The sequence below is a fragment of the Bos indicus genome, chromosome 10 (assembly GCF_029378745.1).
Source record: "Bos indicus isolate NIAB-ARS_2022 breed Sahiwal x Tharparkar chromosome 10, NIAB-ARS_B.indTharparkar_mat_pri_1.0, whole genome shotgun sequence".
Classification (NCBI taxonomy): Eukaryota; Metazoa; Chordata; class Mammalia; order Artiodactyla; family Bovidae; genus Bos; species Bos indicus.
The window spans coordinates 70438544-70463742 of NC_091769.1; the positions used below are offsets into that span (position 1 = coordinate 70438544).

General features: G+C 37.5%; 1 protein-coding gene across 5 annotated transcripts in view; it reads left to right on the plus strand.

The window, feature by feature from the left end:
- ARID4A (AT-rich interaction domain 4A) overlaps positions 1-20560 on the plus strand; it is a 62209-nt gene extending 41649 nt beyond the window's left edge. For 4 of the 5 annotated variants that reach the window (XM_019968980.2, XM_019968978.2, XM_070797655.1 and 1 more), the window contains exons 18-24: positions 3447-3531; positions 4350-4551; positions 6629-7771; positions 8079-8183; positions 13091-13297; positions 13938-14084; positions 18702-20560. In XM_019968980.2, coding sequence (XP_019824539.2) covers positions 3447-3531; positions 4350-4551; positions 6629-7771; positions 8079-8183; positions 13091-13297; positions 13938-14084; positions 18702-18805 — 1993 coding nt within the window. In that variant the 3' untranslated portion in view covers positions 18806-20560. The remainder of the gene's footprint in view (positions 1-3446; positions 3532-4349; positions 4552-6628; positions 7772-8078; positions 8184-13090; positions 13298-13937; positions 14085-18701) is intronic. The other variant, XM_019968982.2, reaches the window with a different exon arrangement.
- The last annotated feature ends 4639 nt before the right edge of the window (positions 20561-25199 follow it).

Here is a 25199-nt window from a genome sequence, read left to right on the forward strand (position 1 = left end):
GCAAGTGGTTTTGCTTGTTTACTTATTAAATTTATCAGAAATCAAGCCTGTATCAAGCACTGTAATAGGTTTGAATTGGAAAATTAATAGATAAGAATGTTAGATAAGACTTAGATCTGAGCTTCTGTTAGGTGATTTTAAGAGGGTTTAGGAAATAGGGCTTTGCTCTAGACTGGATGCTGTCAAGAAGCAGAGGATAATTCTGATTGGTTATCTTAATCTTACCTGTAAGAAGGGAAGACTAAACCAAGGTTAATGCTATCTTTGGACTTCCCCCCAATGGCTCAGTGGATAAAGAATCCGTCTGCAATGCAGGAGACACAGGAGATGCAGGTTTGATCCCAGGGCCAGGAAGATCGCCTGGAGAAGGGAAAGGGCAACCCACTCCAGTATTCTTGCCTGGAAAATCATGGACAGAGGAGCTTGGCGGGCTATAGTCCATGGGGGTTGCAAGACTTGGACACAATTTAGCGACTAAACCACCCCCCAACTACCACCACCACCACAATGCTGTCATTGGTAAAGCAGTAGCAGTCTCTCAGGGTATAAAGGATGTTTGGTCATTTTTGTGGCCTGGACAGTGTTCCTGTTTTTTTTTTGTGTTGAGACACAACTGGGAAGTGGTCTTTTTTTTGTCTTGATACATCATGGTCATGCAACAGACCTGTCTGATATTGATGTTCTGTGAAGTTGTTTATGTGCAACAGGAGAACAACATGCCCTAGCTGTGAGGGCCAGGACGGCTCTGTAGCAACAGCAAGGCCCAGCTAATAGTACCAGGCCAGTTGCTGGATGTCAGGGACTACTTTTCTCTCTATTCTTTAGGAAGTTTTGTGTGTTCACTGTATCTGCGGGCCCTGTAGTTGCTTGGAGCCCAGATGTTCCAGAATTTCCCTACATACTCAGTTCCCTCATCTCTGAGTTGGGAAATACAGAGAATCTACTTTATAGGGATTTTTGTGAGAAGTAGTGCTAATTATATTAACATGAAAATTCATATAGTTAGTGCCTGGCACTTAGTTAAGTGCTCAGCAAACGTTAATTGCTTTCTTTAGTGGGGGCATGTTTGGCTTCTGTCCTCTCACATCATTTTAAAAAGAATATGGATTGACTGAATAGCATATAAAACTTTAAAATTTCTTGCAAATCAAAACCACAATGAGGTACCATCTCACTCCAGTCAGAATGGCTGCTATCAAACAGTCTACAAACAATAAATGCTGGAGAGGGTGTGGAGAAAAGGGAACGCTCTTACACTGTTGGGGGGAATGCAAACTAGTACAGCCACAATGGAGAACAGTGTGGAGATTCCTTTAAGAACTGGAAATGGAACTGCCATACGATCCAGCAATCCCACTTCTGGGCATACAAACTGAGGAAACCAGAATTGAAAGAGACACATGTACCCCAATGTTCATCGCAGCACTGTTTACAATAGCTAGGACATGGAAGCAACCTACATGTTCATCGGCAGACGAATGGATAAGAAAGCTGTGGTACATTTACACAATGAAATATTACTCAGCTCTTAAAAAGAACGCATTTGAGTCAGTTCTAATGAGATGGATGAAACTGGAGCCTATTACAGAGTGAAGTAAGTCAGAAAGAAAAACACCAATACAGTATATTAACACATATATATGGAATTTAGAAAGATGGTAACAACGACCCTATATGCAGGACAGCAAAAAAGACACAGATGTAAAGAACAGACTTTGGACTCTGGGAGAAGGTGAGGATGGGATAATTTGAGAGAAGAGCATTGAAACATGTATATTACCATATGTGAAATAGATGACCATATGTACAATAGATGACATCGAACCAGTCCAAGTTCGATGCATGAAACAGGGCACTCAAAGCTGGTGCACTGGGATGACCCATAAGGGATGGGATGGGGAGGGAGGTGGGAGTAGGGTTCAGGATGGGGGGACACAAGTACACCCGTGACTGATTCATGTTGCTGTATGGCAGAAACCACCACAATATTGTAAAGTAATTAGTCTCCAATTAAAAATAAATAATTTTAAAAGTAAAAATTAAAAAAAAAAACTTTAAAATTTCTTTTCTTTTTTCTCAGGTCAGCTCTTGTACCCTTCACATTTCTGCCAACACTAAAAACAAACTTTCTTGTCCATCTCTCAGTAGTTTTGTATGTATTGAATTCAGGGATAAAGACTACACTTGACAACCTTAACACGTCTCCCTACTTTGCACGTGCAGCCCAATGTAGCCTTCTTTTCTCCTCAGAGTCTACATAGTTCACAACCATCCGCTTTTACTTACCATCAGTGTGTCTGTTCTGTTGTCTAGACTATCCCCCTCCTAGCGTCCTTCTCTTTTTATCTCTTTAAATTTTTTACTGTATGACTCTTAACAGTCATTTTATTATACGATCATGTTTGTTCTAACTGGTTATCTTCCTACCTAGCTGGAATTCACATGGTTAATAGTTTTTCATTGGCCTTCCACCCTGCTAGATAGATACTGGGATAATGCATGAGAAGATCATGTTTAAACCATAGTGTAGAGTCATGGGACTGGGTCAGCTGAACTTGTGCCTATTGGAACAGGGTCCTTCTTTTGCATGGGTTAATGGTGATTGGGTTACAAAGTGAAGGTGTGGTTTGCATCACTAGGGTGCAGTTCAAAGCAAGGACTGCCTGTAGTTTTTTTCTTTTTTTTTTTTAGCTAAAATGTACAGATTTTAGATTTTGGTTCATCTCTATAAATACCTATAAATATACATTAAACATATAAATTATAGGTAGCTCTATAAATATATACTTATATAATGTAAAAGCTGTTATTTAGTTCTAGGAGGTTTAATTTCTTATTTGCCCCTGATTAGCAACTTGGACTGGCTATATTAAAATCTAGAAGTTATGTCAGTATTATGGGAAAGGGGAAAATGGGTTTTCAGAATAAACTTAAAATACCTCTAAAAGAAATTTCAGTTTTAGAGGTGTACAGTTCAGAATAAAATTTTTTTAGAAATACTGGAGGCTAGAGAGAGTTCTGGAGGAAAAGAGTTGAAAAGGACTTCATAAACTAATCTAGAACTCATCATACTACAAGTTTAAATTTATCTCACTTGTTTTGCATTATTTGGTTACAGAATCAGCTTATTTAATTAAGCTCAGATGAGTGGGAGTTGTGGGGAAAAAGGCAGTGCAAACAGCCTTGAATCCATTTAGTTTGCCTACCCTATTCTCCCTCTTAAACCTGTCTGCCCTGATAAACTCTTGCTGTGCCCTGTTGGTGGCAGGTACCCAAAACACCCAGTGCAGTGCCTGGCACACATACTGCCAGCAGGTGAGCACCCGTGCCCTTCACCTTTCTGCCGACATAGAACTCGGCCCTCTTCAGTCCTGTTGTTTGTACTTGGTGACTACATTTCAAATAAGGTATTCTTGTGAATTTTAAAATATATTCTTTATTTTAAGGTATGATGAATGGGTAAAGGCTGACAGGATAATCTGGCCATTGGACAAAGGTGGACCAAAGAAAAAACAGAAGAAAAAAGCTAAAGTATGTATACAGGTGCTATATCCTTTAGATAACAGTTGTTCATATTGTATTAATACTGTGTTTTTTATAAAACTTGTTTTCTCATATAATCATTTTGAGTCTTTCAAAGTAATTGTGAGTTTGCCCCTTAGGCCCAGAAGCTAAAAAGTAAAAAATATGAACACATTTCCACACTATTTCAGAAAAGGTAAAAACCAGCTTCCCTTGGGGCACAGGCTTCAAATGCAAAGGCTTACGAGGTTCTCTAGAAAAGTGGTAAAGTAGGACTGAGCCCGGCAAAGAAGAGGTTATGTCCCTCGTCTAGAGAGGATGGAACCAACCACTCTGCTGTGGGATGCAGGCTCAGGCTTGCCAGATTTTAGAATTTTTTTTTCTCTCAAGACAAGTATATTTTTTAAAAAGTAAAATCTGGTTTTTAATTGTGGAAGCTAGTACTAAGTTTTAAAGCATACATTGGCTATATGTTCTAGCCTCATCCATACCCTCAATTTTCAGCCTTTGCTGTAGAGATGATGACATACCTTTCTTTTCCTCAGGAAATAGTAAGAGACAAGGGGAGAGCTGAATAGTATATAGCTCTCTTACGTGCTGCCTCTGACCTTCACAATATAATTGCAGTGTTACCGTGTTGAAGTTGTAGAACATCATACTCATTTAAGTACAAAACATTAGAAAACTATTTAATTTTAATTTTTCCATAACTACAGATTACGAGTTGATGTAACTAATCTTTTTCAGTTACAGTTTTCCTTGGCAAAGTAGAGTATTTATTTTTCATAAAGGTACTATTTCTCATACATTTTATTGTTGTAACCTAGAACAAAGAAGACAGTGAAAAGGATGAAAAGAGGGATGAGGAGAGGCAGAAGTCAAAACGGGGACGACCTCCTTTAAAATCTACGCTTTCGTCTAACATGCCATATGGTTTGTCTAAGACTGCAAACAGTGACGGAAAATCAGGTACCAGAAGTGCTCGAAGCAATAGGCCAGACAGCTCACCTCTGTCAAATGGAATGGAAGGTGCTCAATTTTGAGGATCGTTGATTTAAAAAAAAAAAATCAATCATATAAATAATAAAACCAGTTGTGTGAGAGATTCGTAGGAAGTCATCTAAGTTTTTAATACATGATTTAAATTACAAAATTTGATTTGAACAAAATATTTATTTTGCTGTACCCTATTTATTTAAAATTCAGTGATATCTTACTTAGGAGTACCTTTTCTTGACAATATCAGAGAAATATTCTATTTTAATAGAGCACGGGTTGACAAGCCAGTATGCCACCCTGTCCTACAAAGCATGTACTGGTGTCTCCTGTAATCCACTGCTGTTCTGCTGCTGCTAAGTCACTTCAGTCTTGTCTGACTCTGTGCGACCCCATAGACGGCAGCCCACTAGGCTCCTCTGTCCCTGGGATTCTCCAGGCAAGAACACTGGAGTGGGTTGCCATTTCCTTCTCCAATGCATGAAAGTGAAAAGTGAAAGTGAAGTTGCTCAGTCCCGCCCGACTCTCAGTGACCCCATGGACTGAAGCCCGCCAGGCTCCTCCGTCCATGGGATTTTCCAGGCAAGGGTACTGGAGTGGGTTGCTATCGCCTTCATCTAGGATCTTCACCATTGCTGTTCACCTAGGATCTTTCAGTAAAGCTGAGACTGTTTTCAAAGAGAGCACAAACTAAAGTGGTAGACACATGTTTTGGGATGAATATAAGTGAACATATTTTATTCTGCATTTACGTTTTTTCCAACGTTTCTACTTTTGTATAGTTTTCTATGTAATTTAAGAAATGTTAAATATAGAAAATGTTCACATAAGAATTTTCCTCCCTTGAAAACTTCTGAACCACAGGATTGCCATGAATCCACCATGTGGAGCTTTTGTGCAAGTTAGAAAGGGCATCTTTCTTCCCCTTTACTGCCATCTGCTGGAAGGCTGACGTAATACACAAATGCAAGATTTCCACAAAGTTGCAAATGCTCTTAGAAGCATGCACATGTACAGCCTACAAAATTATACATTTTTTTGCTAAACTGCTTCATAAAAGTGAAAAACTACCTTTTTAAAAAATTGAGACAAAATTCTAAATTCTGTATATGATAAAACCATAAAATAAAACTACATACTTTTTCACTTAAAAAGTACATTTAAGCTTTCCTTTTTGCACTGTAAAATATGAGCACCATGTGGGCAGAATTCTTGTATTTTACAACTTCTATATCATCTTATAACATTATTTATTATTTAAAAAATTCTCTGACTTAAAGAGAATGGTTTTTTTTTGCAGAAAGGTAACTGGCCTATACTTTCCTTTCTCTTAATCAGAGGAATATTTACATTTTTGAGAATTCAAGCTTCTCATTTTTATACATCTTTTCAAAATTAAGTAGAATGTCATACTCCTTTCTAAGGACATAAAATGGGCATTCCAGATTTTAATCAGTACCCTCTCAAATCAAACCACTTCATATGTTAACTTCATATTTCAGTACTAGTCCTTTGATTTTTCTAAGGGTTGCTGCTGCTGCTGCTGCTGCTAAGTCGCTTCAGTCGTGTCCGACTCTGTGCGACCCCATAGACGGCAGCCCACCAGGCTCCCCCGTCCCTGGGATTCTCCAGGCAAGAGTACTGGAGTGGGGTGCCATTCCCTTCTCCAGTGCATGAAAGTGAAAAGTGAAAGTGAAAATGAAGTCGCTCAGTCGAGTCCGACTCTAGCGACCCCATGGACTGCGGCCCACCAGGCTCCTCCGTCCATGGGATTTTCCAGGCAAGAGTACTGGAGTAGGGTGCCATTGTCTTCTCCGTTTCTAAGGGTTACTGTAGCCTAAATATGATACTAGTAAAAATTGGAAAAGAGCTCTTTTACAGAATTGAGACAGTAATATTTTTCTATGTAATATATTTTCACATGGAGTTTATTTGAGATCTCCCCTCCCCCATTTTTGGCACAAATATATGGTTTATTTTATATGAGAAATTTCTACAAGGAGGTATTCAGAGGTACATGATTAAGAGTTTTGTCTTTGGCAGAATTTTTATTATAAATTACATTGGTAATTAAGTAGAAACTTGTGTAATATAATATTTTCTCTTGCAGACTCTTGTTCATCTGATAGTGAAACAGAAGACCTTTTAGAAAAGAATTTGATGAATGAAGAACTTTCTCCTGATATTAAAGAAGAATTAGAAAAAAATGAAAATTTAAATGATGATAAGCTAGATGAAGAAAATCCAAAGACTGCTCCACATATATTAAAAGAAAATGATAGGACTCAAATGCAGTCTTTAGAAACCTTAAAGTTAGAAGCTGGAGAGAATGAACAAATAGTACAGATTTTAGGAAATAAAGTGGAGCAAGAAGAAGTTAAGAAAGATGCAGAAAAATCTCCTAAAGGAAAGGGAAGACGAAGCAAGACAAAAGATCTTTCTTTAGAAATTATAAAAATTTCATCATTTACCCAGGATGAAGCAGGAACTGAACCTCATATTGATGCTCAGAGTCCAGAATTTTCTTCTTTAGACAGTAAAAACTTTTCTTCTGCTACTGAAGATGAAACTGACCAATGTGCAAAAGAAAAAAAGTTGAAACGAAAGATCCTGGGACAGTCATCACCAGAGAAAAGAATAAGAATTGAGAATGGAATGGAAATGACAAATAGCATATCTAGCACATCTCAAGAAAGGACCAGTGATTGCACTGCATCTGAGGGAGTGAAAAACTTAAATTTTGAACAACACTTTGAAATAGAAAATGAAGGAATGCCATCATTAATAGCAGAGCCAAACCAGTGCGTTCAAGAATTGACTAACGAAAAATTCGATGGTCCAGCAGAAGAAACTGTAAATACCCCGCTAAAGGAAGAGGAGGATGCAATGCCTCTGATTGGGCCAGAAACCTTGGTTTGCCATGAAGTAGATTTGGATGATTTGGATGAAAAGGAGAAAACCAGCATTGAGGACGCAGTAGTTGAAAGCTCTGAATCTAACTCTCTTGTTTCTATTCCACCTGCCCTACCTCCTGTAGCACAGCATAACTTTTCAGTAGCGTCACCACTTACTCTCAGCCAAGATGAGTCTCGAAGTATAAAAAGTGAGAGTGACATAACTATTGAAGTTGACAGTATTGCTGAAGAATCTCAAGAAGGTCTCTGTGAGAGGGAGTCAGCAAATGGCTTTGAAGCCAGTGTTGCCTCTGGTACCTGTAGTATAATTGTTCAAGAAAGAGAGAGCAGAGAGAAGGGTAAGGACTTCCTAGGGAGAAAATCAGTCTTTATGTTAAAATTCAAAATTAGTATGCTAAGAGTTTTAGGAGCTTTGATCTGTTAAGTACCATTCTTCCCTTCCTTCTTCTTTCCCTCCCTCCTTCCTTCCTTCTCTTTTTCCCTTCCTCCTCTCCTGTGTTTCTTCTTTTTCCTTCCTTCCTTCCCCTGCTCCCTCTTTACCCCACCCTTTTTAAAAAACATATACATGGGAATTCATGTAGGCAGATGAATAAACATACTTGCTCTTGATTTTTTTTTCTAATTTTCTCTTTCCACTTATTTCAGGTCAGAAAAGGCCAAGTGATGGAACTGGTGGATTATTGGCAAAAAAGCAGAAGCGAACCCCAAAGCGAACAAGTGCTGTAGCCAAAAATGAAAAGAATGGAGCAGGTTGGTGCTTTGCAACACTGGCTTTAGTATGGTGTTAGTACTTTGAGCAGTTTTTTGGCCTGATCATCTGTGTCAGCTTAAAACTAAATTTGGTTTATTCTGTTCTGAAAAGTAGCAATTTTTCCATTAGTTTTTCATCTGAAAATTTGCTTGTCAATTTTATTTAGAGCTGAGATAGCTGTGGTTATTTTTTATGCTTATTGCATTTCTTATGTAATGCAGTTTAATATTAGAGGAATATGTTTGGAAATCTTGAAAAAAATAAGAAGAATAGAATAAAACAAATAGAATTTGAAAAACAGAAGAATTTTTTCAAATACATCTGAAAACAGATGTATGTACAATAAAGAATAAAGTTAAGTTATGGGATATAGTGGGAAAAAACATGGTTGATTTGACAAATTATAATTTTACATCCAAAACATGTCTTCCTACAAGTCTGAAATGGAAATACTAGACTACGGTAGATACATATTCCAAGGAAGGAGCATATAATTTATTTAAGACAAAGGGCATTTCAAAAAAATTCCTTTGAACCGTATTTCAAGTACTCAGTAATCAGATGTGGCTAATGGCTGAACAAGACAGGTATGGAGTATAGAGAAAGAGTGATAGGCGATGAGACTAGAAAGATAGCAGGAATTGCAAAGGGAAAATGAATGAGTTTACAGTGGATGCATGGACAGACGTTACCTTAGTCAAAATGACCACCACCAGCAACGGGATCAAGTGAAGTGATGTGCCTCCTGACGGGATGCACCGTGAAGAGTGTCGTGCACCTCTGCGACATTCCTGTCAAAGACGTATGACCCGACTGTGATCATGAGGACCCAGCAACAAGTTCAAACTGAAGGATACTCGGTAGAATAATTGGGCTATAATTTTAAAAATTGTCAGGGTCATGAAAGTCAAAGAGGAACCATTCCAGATTGAAGGAGATTTATGTGACAAGTAAATGAGGTATATAATTCTCACCTGGATACTATTGGTATAAAGAACATTATTGGGTCAAACTAGAGATACTTGCGGAGAAGGCGATGGCACCCCACTCCAGGACTCTTGCCTGGAAAATCCCATGGATGGAGGAGCCTGGTAGGCTGCAGTCCATGGGGTCACTAAGAGTCGGGCACGACTGAGCGACTTCACTTTTCACTTTCATGCATTGGAGAAGGAAATGGCAACCCACTCCAGTATTCTTGCCTGGAGAATCCCAGGGACGGGGGAGCCTGGTGGGCTGCCGTCTATGGGGTCGCACAGAGTCAGACACAACTGAAGTCACTTAGCAGTAGCAGCAGCAGCAGCAGAGATACTTGTGTGGAGTCTGAGGATTAGATGACAGTAATATATCTGGTTGTTTAGGAGTGTGGTGGATTTAAAAACACATCCACAAATGTGTTGATATGCTTCTCTTCAAGAGGCAAAGCCCAGTTCCTTCATTTTGGGTATGGGCTGTATTTAGTCACTTTCTTTTAACTAGTAAAATAGAGTGGACATGATGGAGTATGACTTGAAGCTCATAAAAGGCACAACAGATTCTTCTCTGCTTTCCTCTGGATCAGTTGCTCTGGGGAAAGTTAGCTGCCATGTTGGGAGGACAGTCAAGCAGTGTATGGAGAGGCGCACATGGTGAGGAACCAAGCATATCCTTCCTACAGCCAGCAAGAACTGAGGCTTCCTGATGCTCACTAACAGCCATGTGAGTGAGCCATCCTGGAGCATATCATTCAGCTCCAGTCAGGTCTTCAGAGACCAGAGCCTGGGCTAAAAGCTTGGCAGCAACCCCACAAGATTCCCTGAGCCAGGCCACAAAGCCACGATGCTTCCAGATTCTGACCCTCAGAAGCCATGTGAGATACTAAACATTTGTAGTTTTAAACTGCTAAGTTTTGGCTAATTTGTAGATAACTAAAACAAGGAGAATGTTCTCATTTATAAGACATAAACACTATAAGGTACTCAAATATGGCAGGGCAAGTTATCCTCAAATGGCAGAAAAACATTTTTTAGTAACCATTCTTCATCTTTTTTGTAAGTTTGAAAATTGTCTCAAAGTAAAAAGTTAAAAAAGGAAAAAAGAAAGGAGATGATCCGTTTTTCTTTGTGGAAATAATCTTTGGCTTAACTGAGGCAGTGAAAGAAGGGATGAATGAAGAGAATTAGGACATAAAGTCACTGTGTGTGTGCACTAAGTCACTTTAGTCTTGTCCAACTCTTTGTGACCCCATGGACTGTAGCCTGCCCACCTCCTCTGTCCATGGGATTCTCCAGGCAAGAATATTGGAGCAGGTTGCCATTTCTTCCTCAGAGGATGTTCCCAATACAGATATCGAACCTGTGTCTCTTATGTCTCTTGCATTGGTAGGCAGGTTCTTTACCACCAGTGCCACCTGGGAAACCCAAGAATACTGGAGTGTGTAGCCATTTCTTTCTCCAGGGGATCTTCCTGATGCAAGATCAAACCCGGGTCTCCATTGTGGGTAGATTCTTTACCATTTAAGCCGCCAGGGAAGCCCATAAAATCACTAGGACTCTATTAGTAGTAGTAAGATATGAGGAACTGGTTAACTAACATATGGCATACAGGAGTAGCAGCAGATTGTTGGAAGAGTAATTTAGGGAATGTTGTATTAGAAGTACCAAGTATTAGGGAAATAAGGCTCAGGAGCTTCGAAAAGAGTCTGGTTTTAGAAGATAGTTGTTGAAGGATTACAAGATGATAAAGCTGCTATGTGAGGGTTGTAAAATGAGAGGAAAAAGGACCAGGAGTGGAATTATGTGGCATATCCCTTTAAATGGGCCAGGAAGAGGAGAATAGAAGCAGATTAGAGATAAATGAAAATCAGTAAACAGTTGTTGGTTTGAATAGGAAAGATGGTTCAAATGCAATAGAATATTCACGTGGGATTAAAATGTATTCATTGAAGTTGGTGAATAGTGTTAGGGGCCCTAATAAGAGCATGGGAAGGAGATGGATTAGAAGGTACGGAAATCAGGATAACAACGAATTTCTCTTTCATGAAATTTGACCCTAAAGAGAAGGAAAGAGGTACCAGCCAAATGGGGAGGTTTTCCTCTCCTTCCCTCCTTCTCTCTCTAAGGGGTGGGAAAGCTTTAAGTATGTTGGTAGACTCTGATAAAAGAAGAAAAGATAAAATGACATTGAGGTGTTTCAGAGATGCTGAGAATAAATGGTTTCAAGAGTATAGCTGAAGATATTATAGTAGTTTGCCCAGAATTAACAGTCTCCTCTTTTTGAGGCTGAAAAAGTGCCAAAGGGACAGATACAGTAGGGAAGGGGCTGGGAAATATGGTGTGTAACCCACAACTTTGCCTTTTTAGTAGAAGGCAGAGTTGGATTTTGAGAGTAAATATGGTCAAGTAGGGTGTAGACTTTGAAATAAAGCAGAAAAGTTGAGAGAAAATTCTAATTTGTTATTAAATGAAAACCAAAAGCATCTCTCTCAGTGCAGATTTGGTGAGGAGGGATACAGACTTGGAACCAAATATCTGCTCACATTTTATTATACACATGTTAACAGCTGGGTGTTTATTTTGTGCTTCTTCATATATATAGTTTGGGTTGGTCCCCTTTTGGGTTGTTTTTATGTTTTGTTTTAAACATATATAGGGCAATACTATGCTTATTGTTTAACTTTATCATTTCATAATCTGTTTTGGATATTTGGTCATTTTTGTTCCAAAAAGAGATGGGAATACCAGACTACCTTACCTGCCTCCTGAGAAACCTGTATGCAGGTCAAGAAGCAACAGTAAGAACTGGACATGGAACAACAGACTGGTTCCAAATTGGAAAAGGAGTACGTCAAGGCTGTATACTGTCACCCTGCTTATTTAACTTATAAGCAGAGTACATCATGTGAAATGCTGGGCTGGATGCAGCACAAGCTGGAATCAAGATTGCCAGAAGAAGTACCAACAACCTCAGATATGCAGATAATACCACGCTAATGGCAGAAAGCAAAGAGGAACTAAAGAGCCTCTTGATGAAGGTGAAAGAGGAAAGTGAAAAAGCCGCTTTAAAACTCACCATTCATAAAACTAAGATCCTGCCATCCGGTCCTATCATTTCATGGCAAATAGATGGGGAAAATGTGGAAGCAGTGGCAGATTTTACTTTCCCAGGCTCTGAAATCACTGCAGATGGTGACTGCAGCTATGAAATTAAAAGACGCTTGCTCCTTGGAAGAAAAGCTATGACCAACCTAGAAAACATATTAAAAATCAGAGACATCACTTTGCTGATAAAGGTCCTTCTAGTCAAAGCTATGATTTTTCTAGTAGTCATGTTTGGATGTGAGAGTTGAACCATAGAGAAGGCAGAGTGTAGAAGAATTGATGCTTTTGAACTGTGGTATGGAGAAGACTGTTGAGAGTCACCTGGACAGCAAGGAGATAAAACCAGTCAGTCCTAAAGGAAATCAACCCCGAATATTCATTGAAAAGACTGCTGCTGAAGCTAAAGCTCCAATACTTTAGCCACCTCATGTGAAGAGCTGACTCATTGGAAAAGACCCTAATGCCAGACCCTTCCCCAGCATCGGGAAGATTGAAGGCAAAAAAAGAAAGGGGTAACAGAGGATGGTATCACCGACTCAATGGGCATGAGTTTGAACAAGCTCCAGGAGATGGAAGGACAGGAAAGCCTGGCATCCTGCATCGGGTTGCAAACAGATACGACTTAGCAACTGAAAAACAACAATAATATATAATTCTTAGCCATTTCCCTTTTGGTGGGTATTTAGGTTATTTCCATCTTTTTATTGTTATAAAACTTAGCACTTTTGTGCATTTGTTTCTTTAGGATACCAAAAAGTGTAATTGCTGGGTCTGTTGCATTTTTAAAGTTTTTATCATTTATAATCTGAGTTAACTTTTTCTTCTTATAGGACAAAGCAGTGATAGTGAAGATCTTCCTGTCCTAGACAATTCAAGTAAATGTACCCCAGTAAAGCATCTTAGTGTATCTAAGCCACAGAAGCTTGCACGATCCCCTGCAAGGATATCCCCTCACATCAAAGATGGAGAAAAAGATAAACAGAAAGAAAAACATCCGAATTCATCCCCTCGGACATATAAGTGGAGCTTTCAACTCAGTAAGATGCTTATAGAAAACTTGAATGTATATCACAAAGTGATATGTCAGATGTCAAAAGTGATATGTTAAAATGTCAAAACAAGGAATAATAATTAGCAAATTCATTTATTTAGGTATCCTAAATATTGCCTTATCAATAATCATTACTTAACATAAATGAAAGAATCTGTGTCTTACATGTTAACTTCATAAACACTGGAGAAAGGTCTCTAGTTATGAAATGAGACATGTATGATTTATACAGATTGATGAAACTTAAACATCCTTTCTTGTACTGACAATTGGAAATAACTAAAACATCAATACAAAGACACTATATGGGTGAACAGCTAAAATTAGAGATGCTGTATGTGGGATGTTTTCTTGTGCTTCTCTGATCATTTCAGTGATATATCATTAAGTAATATATGTTTAGTTAAGAAAATTTGGAAAAAAAAAAAAAAAAAGAAAATTTGGGATGTATATAGAAATCTTATTCCTGAATTTAATGTCTTCTCTTTTTATAGAACCTTATTTAGTGTACTGTTAGGTTTTAATAAACTAAAGCTTTTGTTGATTTATGAGTCAGAGTTTTGAAAGAACTGCCATTTTTTTTCTTATAGAATTAATTCCAAAGTAACTGTTTTTTTGCCTTTTAGATGAATTAGATAATATGAACAGTACAGAGAGAATCTCTTTTCTCCAAGAAAAACTACAGGAAATCAGAAAATATTACATGTCTTTGAAGTCTGAAGTTGCAACCATAGACAGGAGGAGAAAAAGATTAAAAAAGAAAGACAGAGAAGGTAATTTGATTATAATTTTTCTTCTCTCTATTTTTCAAATATATACCGTATCACTTTAGAAGATTTAGGCTTGTCACTTTTTGAATATAGTATATAAATTATTTTTAGATTGCTAGGTTTTCTTCTTTGTTGCTGTTGTTGAAATGAGCCAACAACTGAATTAGTCAGAATGAGACTTTTGCTTTTGGTTTTTTAATGTTTTTTAAAACATTATTTATTTTTATTTTTTGGCTGTGCTGGGTCTTCTTTGCTTTGTGTGTGCTTTCTCTGACTTCCAGGAGCGGGGACCACTCTTCATCGCGATGTGCAGGCTTCTTAGTCGGGTGGCTTTTCCTGTTGTGGAGCACAGGCTGTAGGGCACATGGGCTTCAGGAGTTGCAGCTCACAGGCTCAGTAATTGTGGTGCATGGGCTTCGCTGCTCTGTGGCATGTGGAATCTTCCAGGCCAGGGTTGAACCCAACCTGTGTCCCCTTCATTGGCAGGTGGACTCCAATCCACTGCTCCACCAGGGAAGTCCAGAATGAGACTTTTGAAAGGGACTATGAGCTGTTTTACAAAACGTGTGATTTTACTAAATGTGGTGGGTTCTCAAGAAGAGCTTGCTCCCTCTGAATATCTCTCACTATTCAACAGACATTTTATTGACTGCCTATTAACAGGCATTATATATTATGGGGTTCATCAAAACAAAGAAGCATATGGCTTCTTCTCTAGGAGATTGTCTTGTTGGGATTGTAAGGCATTTCCTAAACAACTACTGCATAAGATATTTCAGCTGTACAACATTAATGCACATATACCATATGCCAGGCCTTCTTTCGTGAAAGTACAGAGATGAATGAGATACAGACCTCGATCTCAAAGTCTTACTGTCCAGTGGAACTGTGTGTTGAGAGTCCTAAGAGTGATACACAAGTATAGATGGAAGGAGAGATGACTTTGATATAATCATAAAGACAGTAGCATCTAAGCTAAACCTTAAAAATGTATAGGATTGGCTTTAGTTAAACATTGTCATGCTCATGTCTGCCCCAAGCCCCAAGCCCAGGCCTCACTAAAATAATATAAAGAAAACTAAAAGCCCTATACACACAAGGACAAGAGAATGGGACAGCAGATTGACTGTTGCCAACAGGAAGTGTCAGCAGTATGTCAGCACATGAGAGAATGCTACAAACCTAAGCTTGTTTATCCTTGTAGTGGGACAAAACAAGGAGAAGCTAATTCATACTACATCACCCCCCCCCCCCCCCGAAAAGCTCTGAAGGCAATGTAAAGTGTGAGGCTGAAAAATGGGAGACTGGTTGAAATGGAAGGAGAAATTGGATCCTTTCATCCCACCCTGTGAAGTAAACTACCTTTTCCCCTAGCTTTAGCCAAAAAAAAAAACAAACCCAGGAGGTTACGTTATTGGAGGCTGGAAGAGATCAACAGGCTTATAGACAGACTCAAGAAACCAACCATAGCTGAAGGTGAGGGTTAAGTGGTATTAAGTGGTAAACCAAAAAGACGGAGCTTGAGTAAAAGTTGCCAGTAATGAATGATGAGACTCCTATTCCTTTTCCAAACAAAGATCTCATCTTCTTAGCCCTCTGAAAGCTGGTAACTAAGCTTATGATTATTCCTGGAAGGAGACTGAAAGATTCCTCTAAAGAAACTGGTCAGTCCAAAAGAAATGATCTAACAGATACCAGCATTTGGAGGGTCCTGAACCAAAAAGCAAGTTCCTTGCCAATCACCACGTGTACAGTGCCCAACATTTAAAAGCCTGACATACTCATGTACAGCTTCCAATTAGCTCAATGCTCCTTCTCTTAAATATGGAAGTGAAGATCAGATGTTTGAGGAAAGCCCCTACATAAAGACAGAAACCAAAATAGAAAATGAGAACAAAAAAGAACTTGGAACATGCCATATAAAAACAACTATAATTAATATCCAGAGTTACAGGAAGGATACTGCAGTCTTGAAACAACAATGTGGTGGTGGTTTAGTCGTTAAGTTGTATCTGACTCTTGTGGTCCCATGAACTGTAGCCTGCCAGGCTCCTCTGTCCATGGGATTCTCCAGGAAAGAATACTAGAGTGGATTGCCATTTCCTTCTCCATGAAGCCAGAATATGAGACTATTAATGAAATTCAGAGAACATGAAGGATCTCTTAAACATACGGTGGTAGGAATAAAAAATAAAAAGAAGGATTAGATAACAAGGCTAGAGAAATACCAGTAAAAAGTAAAAAAGATAAAAGGAGAGAATAAGAGAAGTATAGGATCTGGCTGGAAGTACAGATCAAACTTCGGAATCATAGGCTTTATAGAAAGAGAGCACTGAATAAACATAGGAGGAAGTTGTCATCAAAGACCTAAGAAAAATTTCCAGAACTGAAGGAGATGGATTAGAAGATTGAAAGGACTCATAAAGAATGGGAGGGGTTGTGGTGGGAGGGTGAGCAGGAATCACACCACAGCAAATTATGAAACTTCAGAACCCTTTGGATAAAGGTAAAATTCTAAAAGCTTACCATATATGTGTTACTCTCTCAGTCATGTCTGACTCTTTGCAACCCTGTAGAACTGTAGCCCACCAGGCTTCTCTGCCCGTAGGATTTTCCAGGCAAGAATACTGGAGAGGGTAGCCATTTCCTTCTCCAGGGGATCTTCCCGACTCAGGGATTGAACCCACGTCTCCTACATCTCCTGCATTGGCAGGTGGGTTCTTTACCACTAGTACCACCTGGGAAGCCTTTTACCATATAAAGGTACATACAAAAAGATGGGCCTCAGAACAGCATCAGATTTCTCATATCAGATTTCTCGATGGTGTCATTAAAACTAGAAGCCAAGTTATGAAAATAACATGACATCCAGCAAAGAAGGAATCCAACAGGAAAACAATAAGGAAAATCTCAAGATGATGGTGAGGGGAAGCCCTAGAATGACTACTCCATAGCAAGCCTACAAAGTGGCTATTTAAGAAATAGGATAGAACAGTAGGGGAGGGCTCTAGGAGGGATGTCCCTAAAGAAAAAAAAAAAAAAGTAAATTACCTGATAGGCTTGCCCATCTCTAGAGAAGTTTTCTATCTATGGCTCTTAAGGGATGAATTACTGATAGAATGGCCTGTATCATATGTAGTCTTGAAGCATTCAACTCCAAGTCCAGCAGTTCTCAATTCCTGGAAATACAGTGGAGCAAAAGGAAAGAGACTGACTTGCTTTGTTTGTCCTTTTGAAAAACTAAATAGCAAGAAGTCTTTACAGAATTTTTAAACACAAGAAGAACAAATCAACAAATGGAACTTTCTTTAGAGAACTTTCAGTTGCTTTGAGTTTCCTAAAGGTCATATAAGTTTCAGACAACCAAGAATATAATTTTCTTACGGTCTTCTTCCCTTTTTTGATTTTTTTAATTTGTGTGTGTGTGAAGTGAGTTATTAAAGTGAGACATTGAGTGACTTCTAGCATACATATTGGAATTTGTAGTAATGAGTTACATATATTGACAGTACACACACTGAGGGAGGTAAATAAAAATTAAATAAATAAATAAATACCTAATAAATAATTAAATAAATAAAAATTAAATAAAATAAATAAAAATTAAATAATAAATAAAATAAAAATTAAAACTTACCTAAATAAAAATTAAAACTTCAAGTAAAATAGGAATAATTGAGCAAAGATTTGCAAAAGATAGAGCTCTGCAAAGAAGTGTAAACTAAAAAATGGCAAAGCAGCTGATGCATAGAATAGTGATCTTTAATCCATGCTTCTGGAGCGTTATGTCAGAGTCACTTGGGGCACTTTTTCTAGTCACTCAGCCACAGTTCCATCCTGATCCCATGATTCTGATACCTGATCTAGATTACTGCTCTTTGCTTCCATCTGGTATATTGGGACAGGATAAAGATAGGAAGCCAATGGTTAGCTGGTTACAAGGTATTTTCTAGGATGGGGAATTCTTTTAGGGTCCTCTAACCCAGAGACAGGCAGGAACTTGCTACAGTGAAAACTTAACCTCAGGTTGATCTTGTTTCTGATTTGGAGACAAAGGTGATTTTCTTCCAGGGATCTTTCAAGTAGGGATTTAAGAGTTTATACCTAGTCTTTATATTTTATGGTGCCTTTTTGAACTCAGTTACTTAGTGATTAGAGACTGATTCGGAGAAGGCAATGACACCCCACTCCAGTGCTCTTGCTTGGCAAATCCCATGGACAGGAGAGCGTGGAAGGCTGCAGTCCATGGGGTCGCTGAGGGTCGGACACGACTGAGCGACTTTACTTTCACTTTTCACTTTCGTGCATTGGAGAAGGAAATGGCAACCCACTCCAGGGTTCTTGCCTGGAGAATCCCAGGGACGGGGGAGCCTCGTGGGCTGCCGTCTCTGGGGTCGCACAGAGTCGGACATGACTGAAGCAACTTAGCAGCAGCAGCAGAGACTGATTCCACTCAGTTAAGCCAAACAAAATTTTTGCTGCTGTTAATTCCTTCATGCACCATTGAGAGGACTATAATGGAAGTGAATAATGTTTAAGAAATTTATTTCTAATTTGCCAGTGGTTGGGTATCTGTGTGTGATAGTTTTCCAGTCTAATGTAACTTGTTTGATTCCACAGTGTCTCATGCCGGAGCCTCCATGTCATCTGCTTCATCGGACACTGGAATGAGTCCCTCTTCCTCATCTCCCCCACAAAACGTACTTGCTGTAGAATGCAGGTGATAAACGTTTTCTCTGCCTTCCCAGCAGTTTGCTGCCATGGACATAAATCCCCAAACCCCGAAATACAACCACAGAAAGCACTCAACTGGTTTGACATTGCTAAGTATATCCTGTACACTTTTCAAGGCTGGATTGTATCTACTCCCTTCTCTTTTCTTTTTTTCTGTTGCAAAAAAGAAGCTGATTAGTAACTGAAGTTTAGGCAACCTGCCACATTTGTCATAATTTTTCCTCTATAATTTTTTTTTTCATTTTTTCTTGTGAAGATAGAAAAAGGGCACTTAGCAAATTTGAAATTGTATAATAAAGCTTTCAGGTGTTACAGAAATCATAGACAAGCAAGTGCACATGATAAACATCAAAATATTATCCAGCTAAATAGTTACTGCTGCACTTTCACTGAGATGTATTTGAACACTTGGTGAGTAGGGGGTTTATGTTGTGTTCTTTTTAATTGTTGTTGTTGGTTTTATTATTTTTGTGGAAGCACTTGCTATTTAGAACTGCCAAAGTATATGTTCAGCAGTGTGCCCAGGTTTAAGGTGTAAATGGGACAAAATAAATTGTGAAAGGAAGTGTAGTTGACTGAAAACTACAGTTGTAATAAGTCTTCCACTTTTTATAGGATTTTTGAGCACACAATTATGCAAATATTTTAATGTTTATTAATGTTTACAGTGGAATTGTGAATAAGTTTTCAGTGGACTATCTTATCCCTTGACAAAAATATTTTGTCTTTTTTCTATGTAATTTCAGAGTTTTTATTTTGTTACAAAAAACAAAAATGAAATATATAACAACAATGAATTATTTAACAAGATTTCTAAAGCTGAAAATTTTGTGTAAAATAAGGTATTATCTTGCAACTTGTTAAATATATTTATTCAGACATTGGATGTTGTATTTTTATGTATTTTTTAAAATATTAATAAAATTGAAAAAAAGAAAATTCTAGGTTAATTCACTCTTCAAATGACAATAGCTCTCAGCTGTCCCTTTTACAGGAGGTTGCATCCAGCAGCTTTGCCTGTATTGAAGGGAATCTGTCTCAGTCCTTCAAACAGTGTAGAACTATATAAATGGGCATCTGGATCATTAAAGTACGTCCTTGTTTAGAAACTTTGGCAGTCCTAGTATTTAAACCATTTTGAGGATCAAATTTTTGGTTGCCCTTAAAATATTTTGTCACCGTTTTTATGTTTGCTATACTGCCGAATAAATTTATATCTCCCAAAGTTGAGATGCAACAATTAAGTAAAGCAATTATGTATGCTTTGTTTGTGAATTGTTTCACAGACTGATACATTTTGTAAATAATTCTTCCAAAATCATGTACTTAAAGCATTTTTGCCATATACATTATGTAAAAAGGTGATTTTTTAAAATCAGTTTTTAAATTCATGTTTGTACATTGAAAGGGGTTTTTTTTAAACCCCCTTTTCTGTGTTTAATATGCTGTAGAGTAATAACCTAGATGCTCTAGACTGTATATCAGGATCTGATTTACAAGAACAAAGTCAGAGCCAGACACTAGTGATGGCATAGCATTACTGAAATCATTGTTTCTTAATTTCATTTTACCACATTGTGAACTTGTGATTCAGATTCCTTCCATTTTCGCAGAGAATTAAAAACAAAAAAGTACTCTTGTAAAATGCACTTTTCTGTCTTTTCTTTGCAAAGCAGAAGTATTTCAATGTAAAATAAAAATGGAGCTCAGTGGGCAGTATTAATAAAGGCCATGTTTTAAACATAGGCTTTATATTTTCAGTTTTCATTTAAGTGATTGTTTTTTTTCTCCAAGTGCCAGTAACTCACAGTTGGAAAGTCAGACTTCACAAAACAAAGCATATTCAATATGTTCTATATATTCTTCAGTCTCTACAATTAAATATTTCTAGTACTTAATTATAAAAATCTTAAAACTGTGTCATTCTAATACAGTTGGAACCAAGAGGCAACCTTATATTCATACATTAGATATTTTAATGATTTATCAGCTTGAATATTGTCCTTTCTAATCATTATAAATCTGGTAATGAAGTATTGAGACCTTGCTACAGAGAGCAAAATTATATATTCACTGAATGGGTACATGAACACTGTTAAAATCTTTTTATTGGGGCCAGTGGCCGGAAAGGACTATGAAAGTAATTGAATTTTGAAAGAGTATTGATGAGGTATTAAATTCACACATTCACCATATTTTGAAATTAGCTAACCTTTGAGTAGATAGCTCTTCTACATGACTAAAAAAATAAAGCTACTCTTTAATATGTAAAGTGAAAGGTGCTATCTATAAAATCAACTTTTTTGAAGATTATGGAGATTTCTGATTTAATATTCCAGGTGTGCTTTTACTGTAAAATTTCTGGTTTTCCTGTTCTTCACTAAGATATTTGTATTTATCACATTACATGCTCTGTCTTCTACAGATCTACTTAAAATTGGAAATCTTTATGCATTGTGCTATTAATTTCTTTATATACCTTTCTTATAAGCCCTGTAGTATAACATAGCTATCAGCATCATGTAAGCATTTTGAAGCTCTGAATTCAACCACACATAAAAACAATTATTTGAATTCATTCATCAACAATTTATTGGGTATCTTTGATGTCCCAGGAATTGTGCTAAGGCCCAGGAGACAAAACAGTGAACATGACAGAAAAAGGCCCCTGTATTTGTGGACTGCATAATCTAATGAGCTCTATGTTAAACAGTTAGGCTATGTAATTCTTATCTATTGGCCTGATTATCATATGAAGTTATGACGTGCCATCAGAAAAATGATACAGAGTCCAACTAGTGTGAACGTCATCTGGGGAGGCTTTGCAGAGAAAGCAAACTGAGCCCCAGTGAGGATTATAAATTGGTTAGACAAATAGGAGGAGAAATATGGAAAGTAAAATGCTCAGGCACATTGAGGAGAAGTTGGTGCTAAGAACAGAGCTGAAGCAGAAGAGGCAGGAGCCAGGTCAAGCAGAGGTATTTAGGCACTGCCCAAGTCTTATATACTTGCCCATCTCTGCCTCTTGCTGCTTCTGTTCCCCCCACAACTCTCATCCCTACATATTCAGAACTATTTTAAAAGCCACTTTTGCAGGAAGCCTTTGCTGACTTCTTAACCACCCCCAGAATATCACTGTCCTTTATGCTCTTATAACATATTCAATCTTTAGTATTTTCTTGACAACTTATCTTGTACATTACATTTGTTTATGCGTGTGTCTTTCTACCTTACTAGATGTGTAGTTCCCTAAGGACTCCTCAGTCACAGGGGTATCCCACAAAGTACCTGGTCCAGCACCTAATATGTAGTAAAATGGTCAAAACTGTGTTTACTTAAGATTTGAATTGCCATTGTATTTTTACTAATGATGCTTATGCACAAAGTCAGACATTTAAAAGTTGTCTTTGGTGTTCTTTTCATAAAGTGATTTAAAAATAATATTTGAGAAGTGTAAAACTTGTTCAGCAGTCTAATCTCCAAAAAATAACCTTAAGCTGATGAATTCTTTTTCCTCTTCTCCTTGTTTCGTCTTTCCTTTTCCACTACTCTCATATAGTTACCAATTTTTATGCCATTACAGGAAAACTACAGTATGTCATAGCATTCATCATTAGTAAATACTGAAAGATTTTAAACAGAATAAGAAGAGCAGTGTTTCTAATTTTGGAATTTGTAATTAACATAATTATGAAGTCATCATCATTCTATAATTTGCACCACACAAAATTCACCTTGAAATGTTCTACTTTTGAAAAACTTAAGAAGCTTCCATGTAGATAGAATAAATGAGTACTCTACATAATAAATAACTGGATTTCTTCTCAAGGATAAGTTACATTAAATCAGACAATCTGATTCAAATTACTTTTTAGTACATCTCATGGGCTTCCCTAGTGGTTCAGTCAGTAAAGAATTCGCCTGCAATGTGGGAGACCTGGGTTCGATCCCTGGGTTGGGAAGATCCTCTGGAGAAGGGCATGGCAACCCACTCCAGTATTCTTGCCTGGAGAATCCCTATGGACAGAGGAGCCTGGCGAGCTGCAGTCCATAGGGTTGCAAAGAGACTTAGCGACTACACACAGCACACGTAAAAATTATGTTTGTTTATCTGAAATTCAAATGAACAGTTTCAGTGATGCAGTCATTATCTCCACAATTAGCCCTATAATAGAGCTAGTTTAAGGCAGTTATGAACACAGACTTAACTGGTAGTATTCCTTTGATAGGACACCTTTACCATCAACAGTTAACTGCTCTTAGAAATTCTCTTTGATCCTTATCCAAACCTGCACTCAAAAAACTGCATTAAAATTAAAAACTTCTCTATGACAAGACATTGAATAATTATGAATAAAGCCACTATAAATATACACATACAGGTTTTTGTTTGAGCATAAGTTTTCATTTCTCTTGGGTAAGCACCTAAGAGTAAGTTTTGTATGACTACCATTTTGCATTTCCACCAGCAACACACAAATTTCAGTTGCACTAAATCCTTGCCAGTACTGGATATTGTCAGGTGTTTTGGTTTTTTAGCAGTTCTAATAGTTGTGATATTTAGAAAGGTAAAGTGATTTGCCCATCCTCAGCTTATAAATCTTATTAAGGAGAATTTCAGACCCCATAAGTTCTCCTTAACCATACCAAGTGTTGGGGTGGATGCAGAAGAACTCAAACTCTTACTCCCTGCTATTTGAGAATACAAAGTGGTACAACTACTTTGGAAAAATTTCAACAGTTTATTAAGAATTTAAGCATATGACCCAGCCATTCCATTCTTAGAAACTTACCCAAGAGAAATGAAAGCATGTCCATACAAAGTAACAAAAACTTGAAATAACCCAAATATCTATCAGCTGGTGAATAGATTAATAAATTATTGCATATCCATACAATGGAAAACAGCTCAGCAGTAAAATGAAATAGATGAGACAGGCAACAAATTAGTTGACTCAATCAAGCTGGGTGAAAGAAGTCAGTCAACAAAGAATACATAGTTTATGATTCATTCTAAAAAATATGTATATTAATCTATAGTGACAAAACAGCAAATCACTGGGTTCTTAGAAACTTTGTAGGGGCTGTGGAGTGGGTGAGCTGGGAGGAAGAGATTATAATGGGGCCAAGGAGACATCTGGTGGTTATGGTTGTATTCATTATCTTTCTTGTTAAAATGATTTCATGGGTGTACACATATGTGAAAATTAATGAAAGTGTATCCTTTAAATGTGTGCAGGCTGAATGTAAAACAATCTTCTAAAGCATAGGACCATGCAAACCCAAACCCAAGGTCTGTGGTTGGCTAGTTCAGAACTCAGGTTAATCAAGTTGGTGTTTTTTTAGCCTGGTGAAAGGAAGGAGAGATTTGTGCTTTTTCCCATCAAAATATGTTATGACACTTTTGAGGTTCCTTCATCTGACCAGAAATCTTAAGATCTTCCTGCTAACACAGGTAAAATAGGCCCAGTATATAATTTCTCAACATTGAGTATAAACAGAAATCCTATTTTTCATTATTTAACTAAGCTAATTTATGTAACCTTTTCCTCTAATATCTGAACATTTCTCAAATACCTTTTTCAAGTACTGATGCTATTAAATTGAAAATTTTACTGTTAACAACTTTGAGTAGTCACTCCTGAATTAAGATTTTATGTGATCTTCATTTCTTGTTATTAGAGTTTATACTCTCATCCTGTATAAGTTGCTAGTTTAATAGTCAAAGAATCCTGCCTTATAGTTTTATTACACTTTCTGATTCACTGTGTCTTCAGCTTCCATCTGTTTTCTCCATTGTCTCAAGGTTTCTTCCCTCTACAATGCCAGTCACCTGCCTCACCTCTCTCTAGCCTCATCTTGGAACACACTGTCAAGCATTTAACCTAGCCTCTGGCAGTTTTGCTGAGTTACATATTATTAGTACTAAATGACGTAAGTAAGAGGTAAGGAAATGGGTAATGTCTAAAAGAGAGTAATAATATTAAAAGGGCTTAACATGCACAAATCAGTGTTTTGGTTTTTTTTTTCATTCACTGGTTCATTTAACAAACATCAATAGACTGCTTCCTGTGTACCACGTTTTCTTTGGTGGGGTATGATTTTAGCACAATAGACTCAATTTGCCAGTATTGGACTTCAAAAATGAAGAATTATCTTTAAAACTGATAAGCCTCTAGCCAGGCTGATTAGAAAGGAAATAGAGAAGACAAATCGCCAATATCAGGAGTGAAAAAGTGGCATTGCTGCAGACTGTCTACAGCTATTATAGGGATAATAGAGAAATACTATGAATATCTTTATGCTAATAAATTCAACAACTCAGATGAAATGGAAAAGTTGAAAGACATAAATTACCTAAATTCACTTAATAAATATATAACC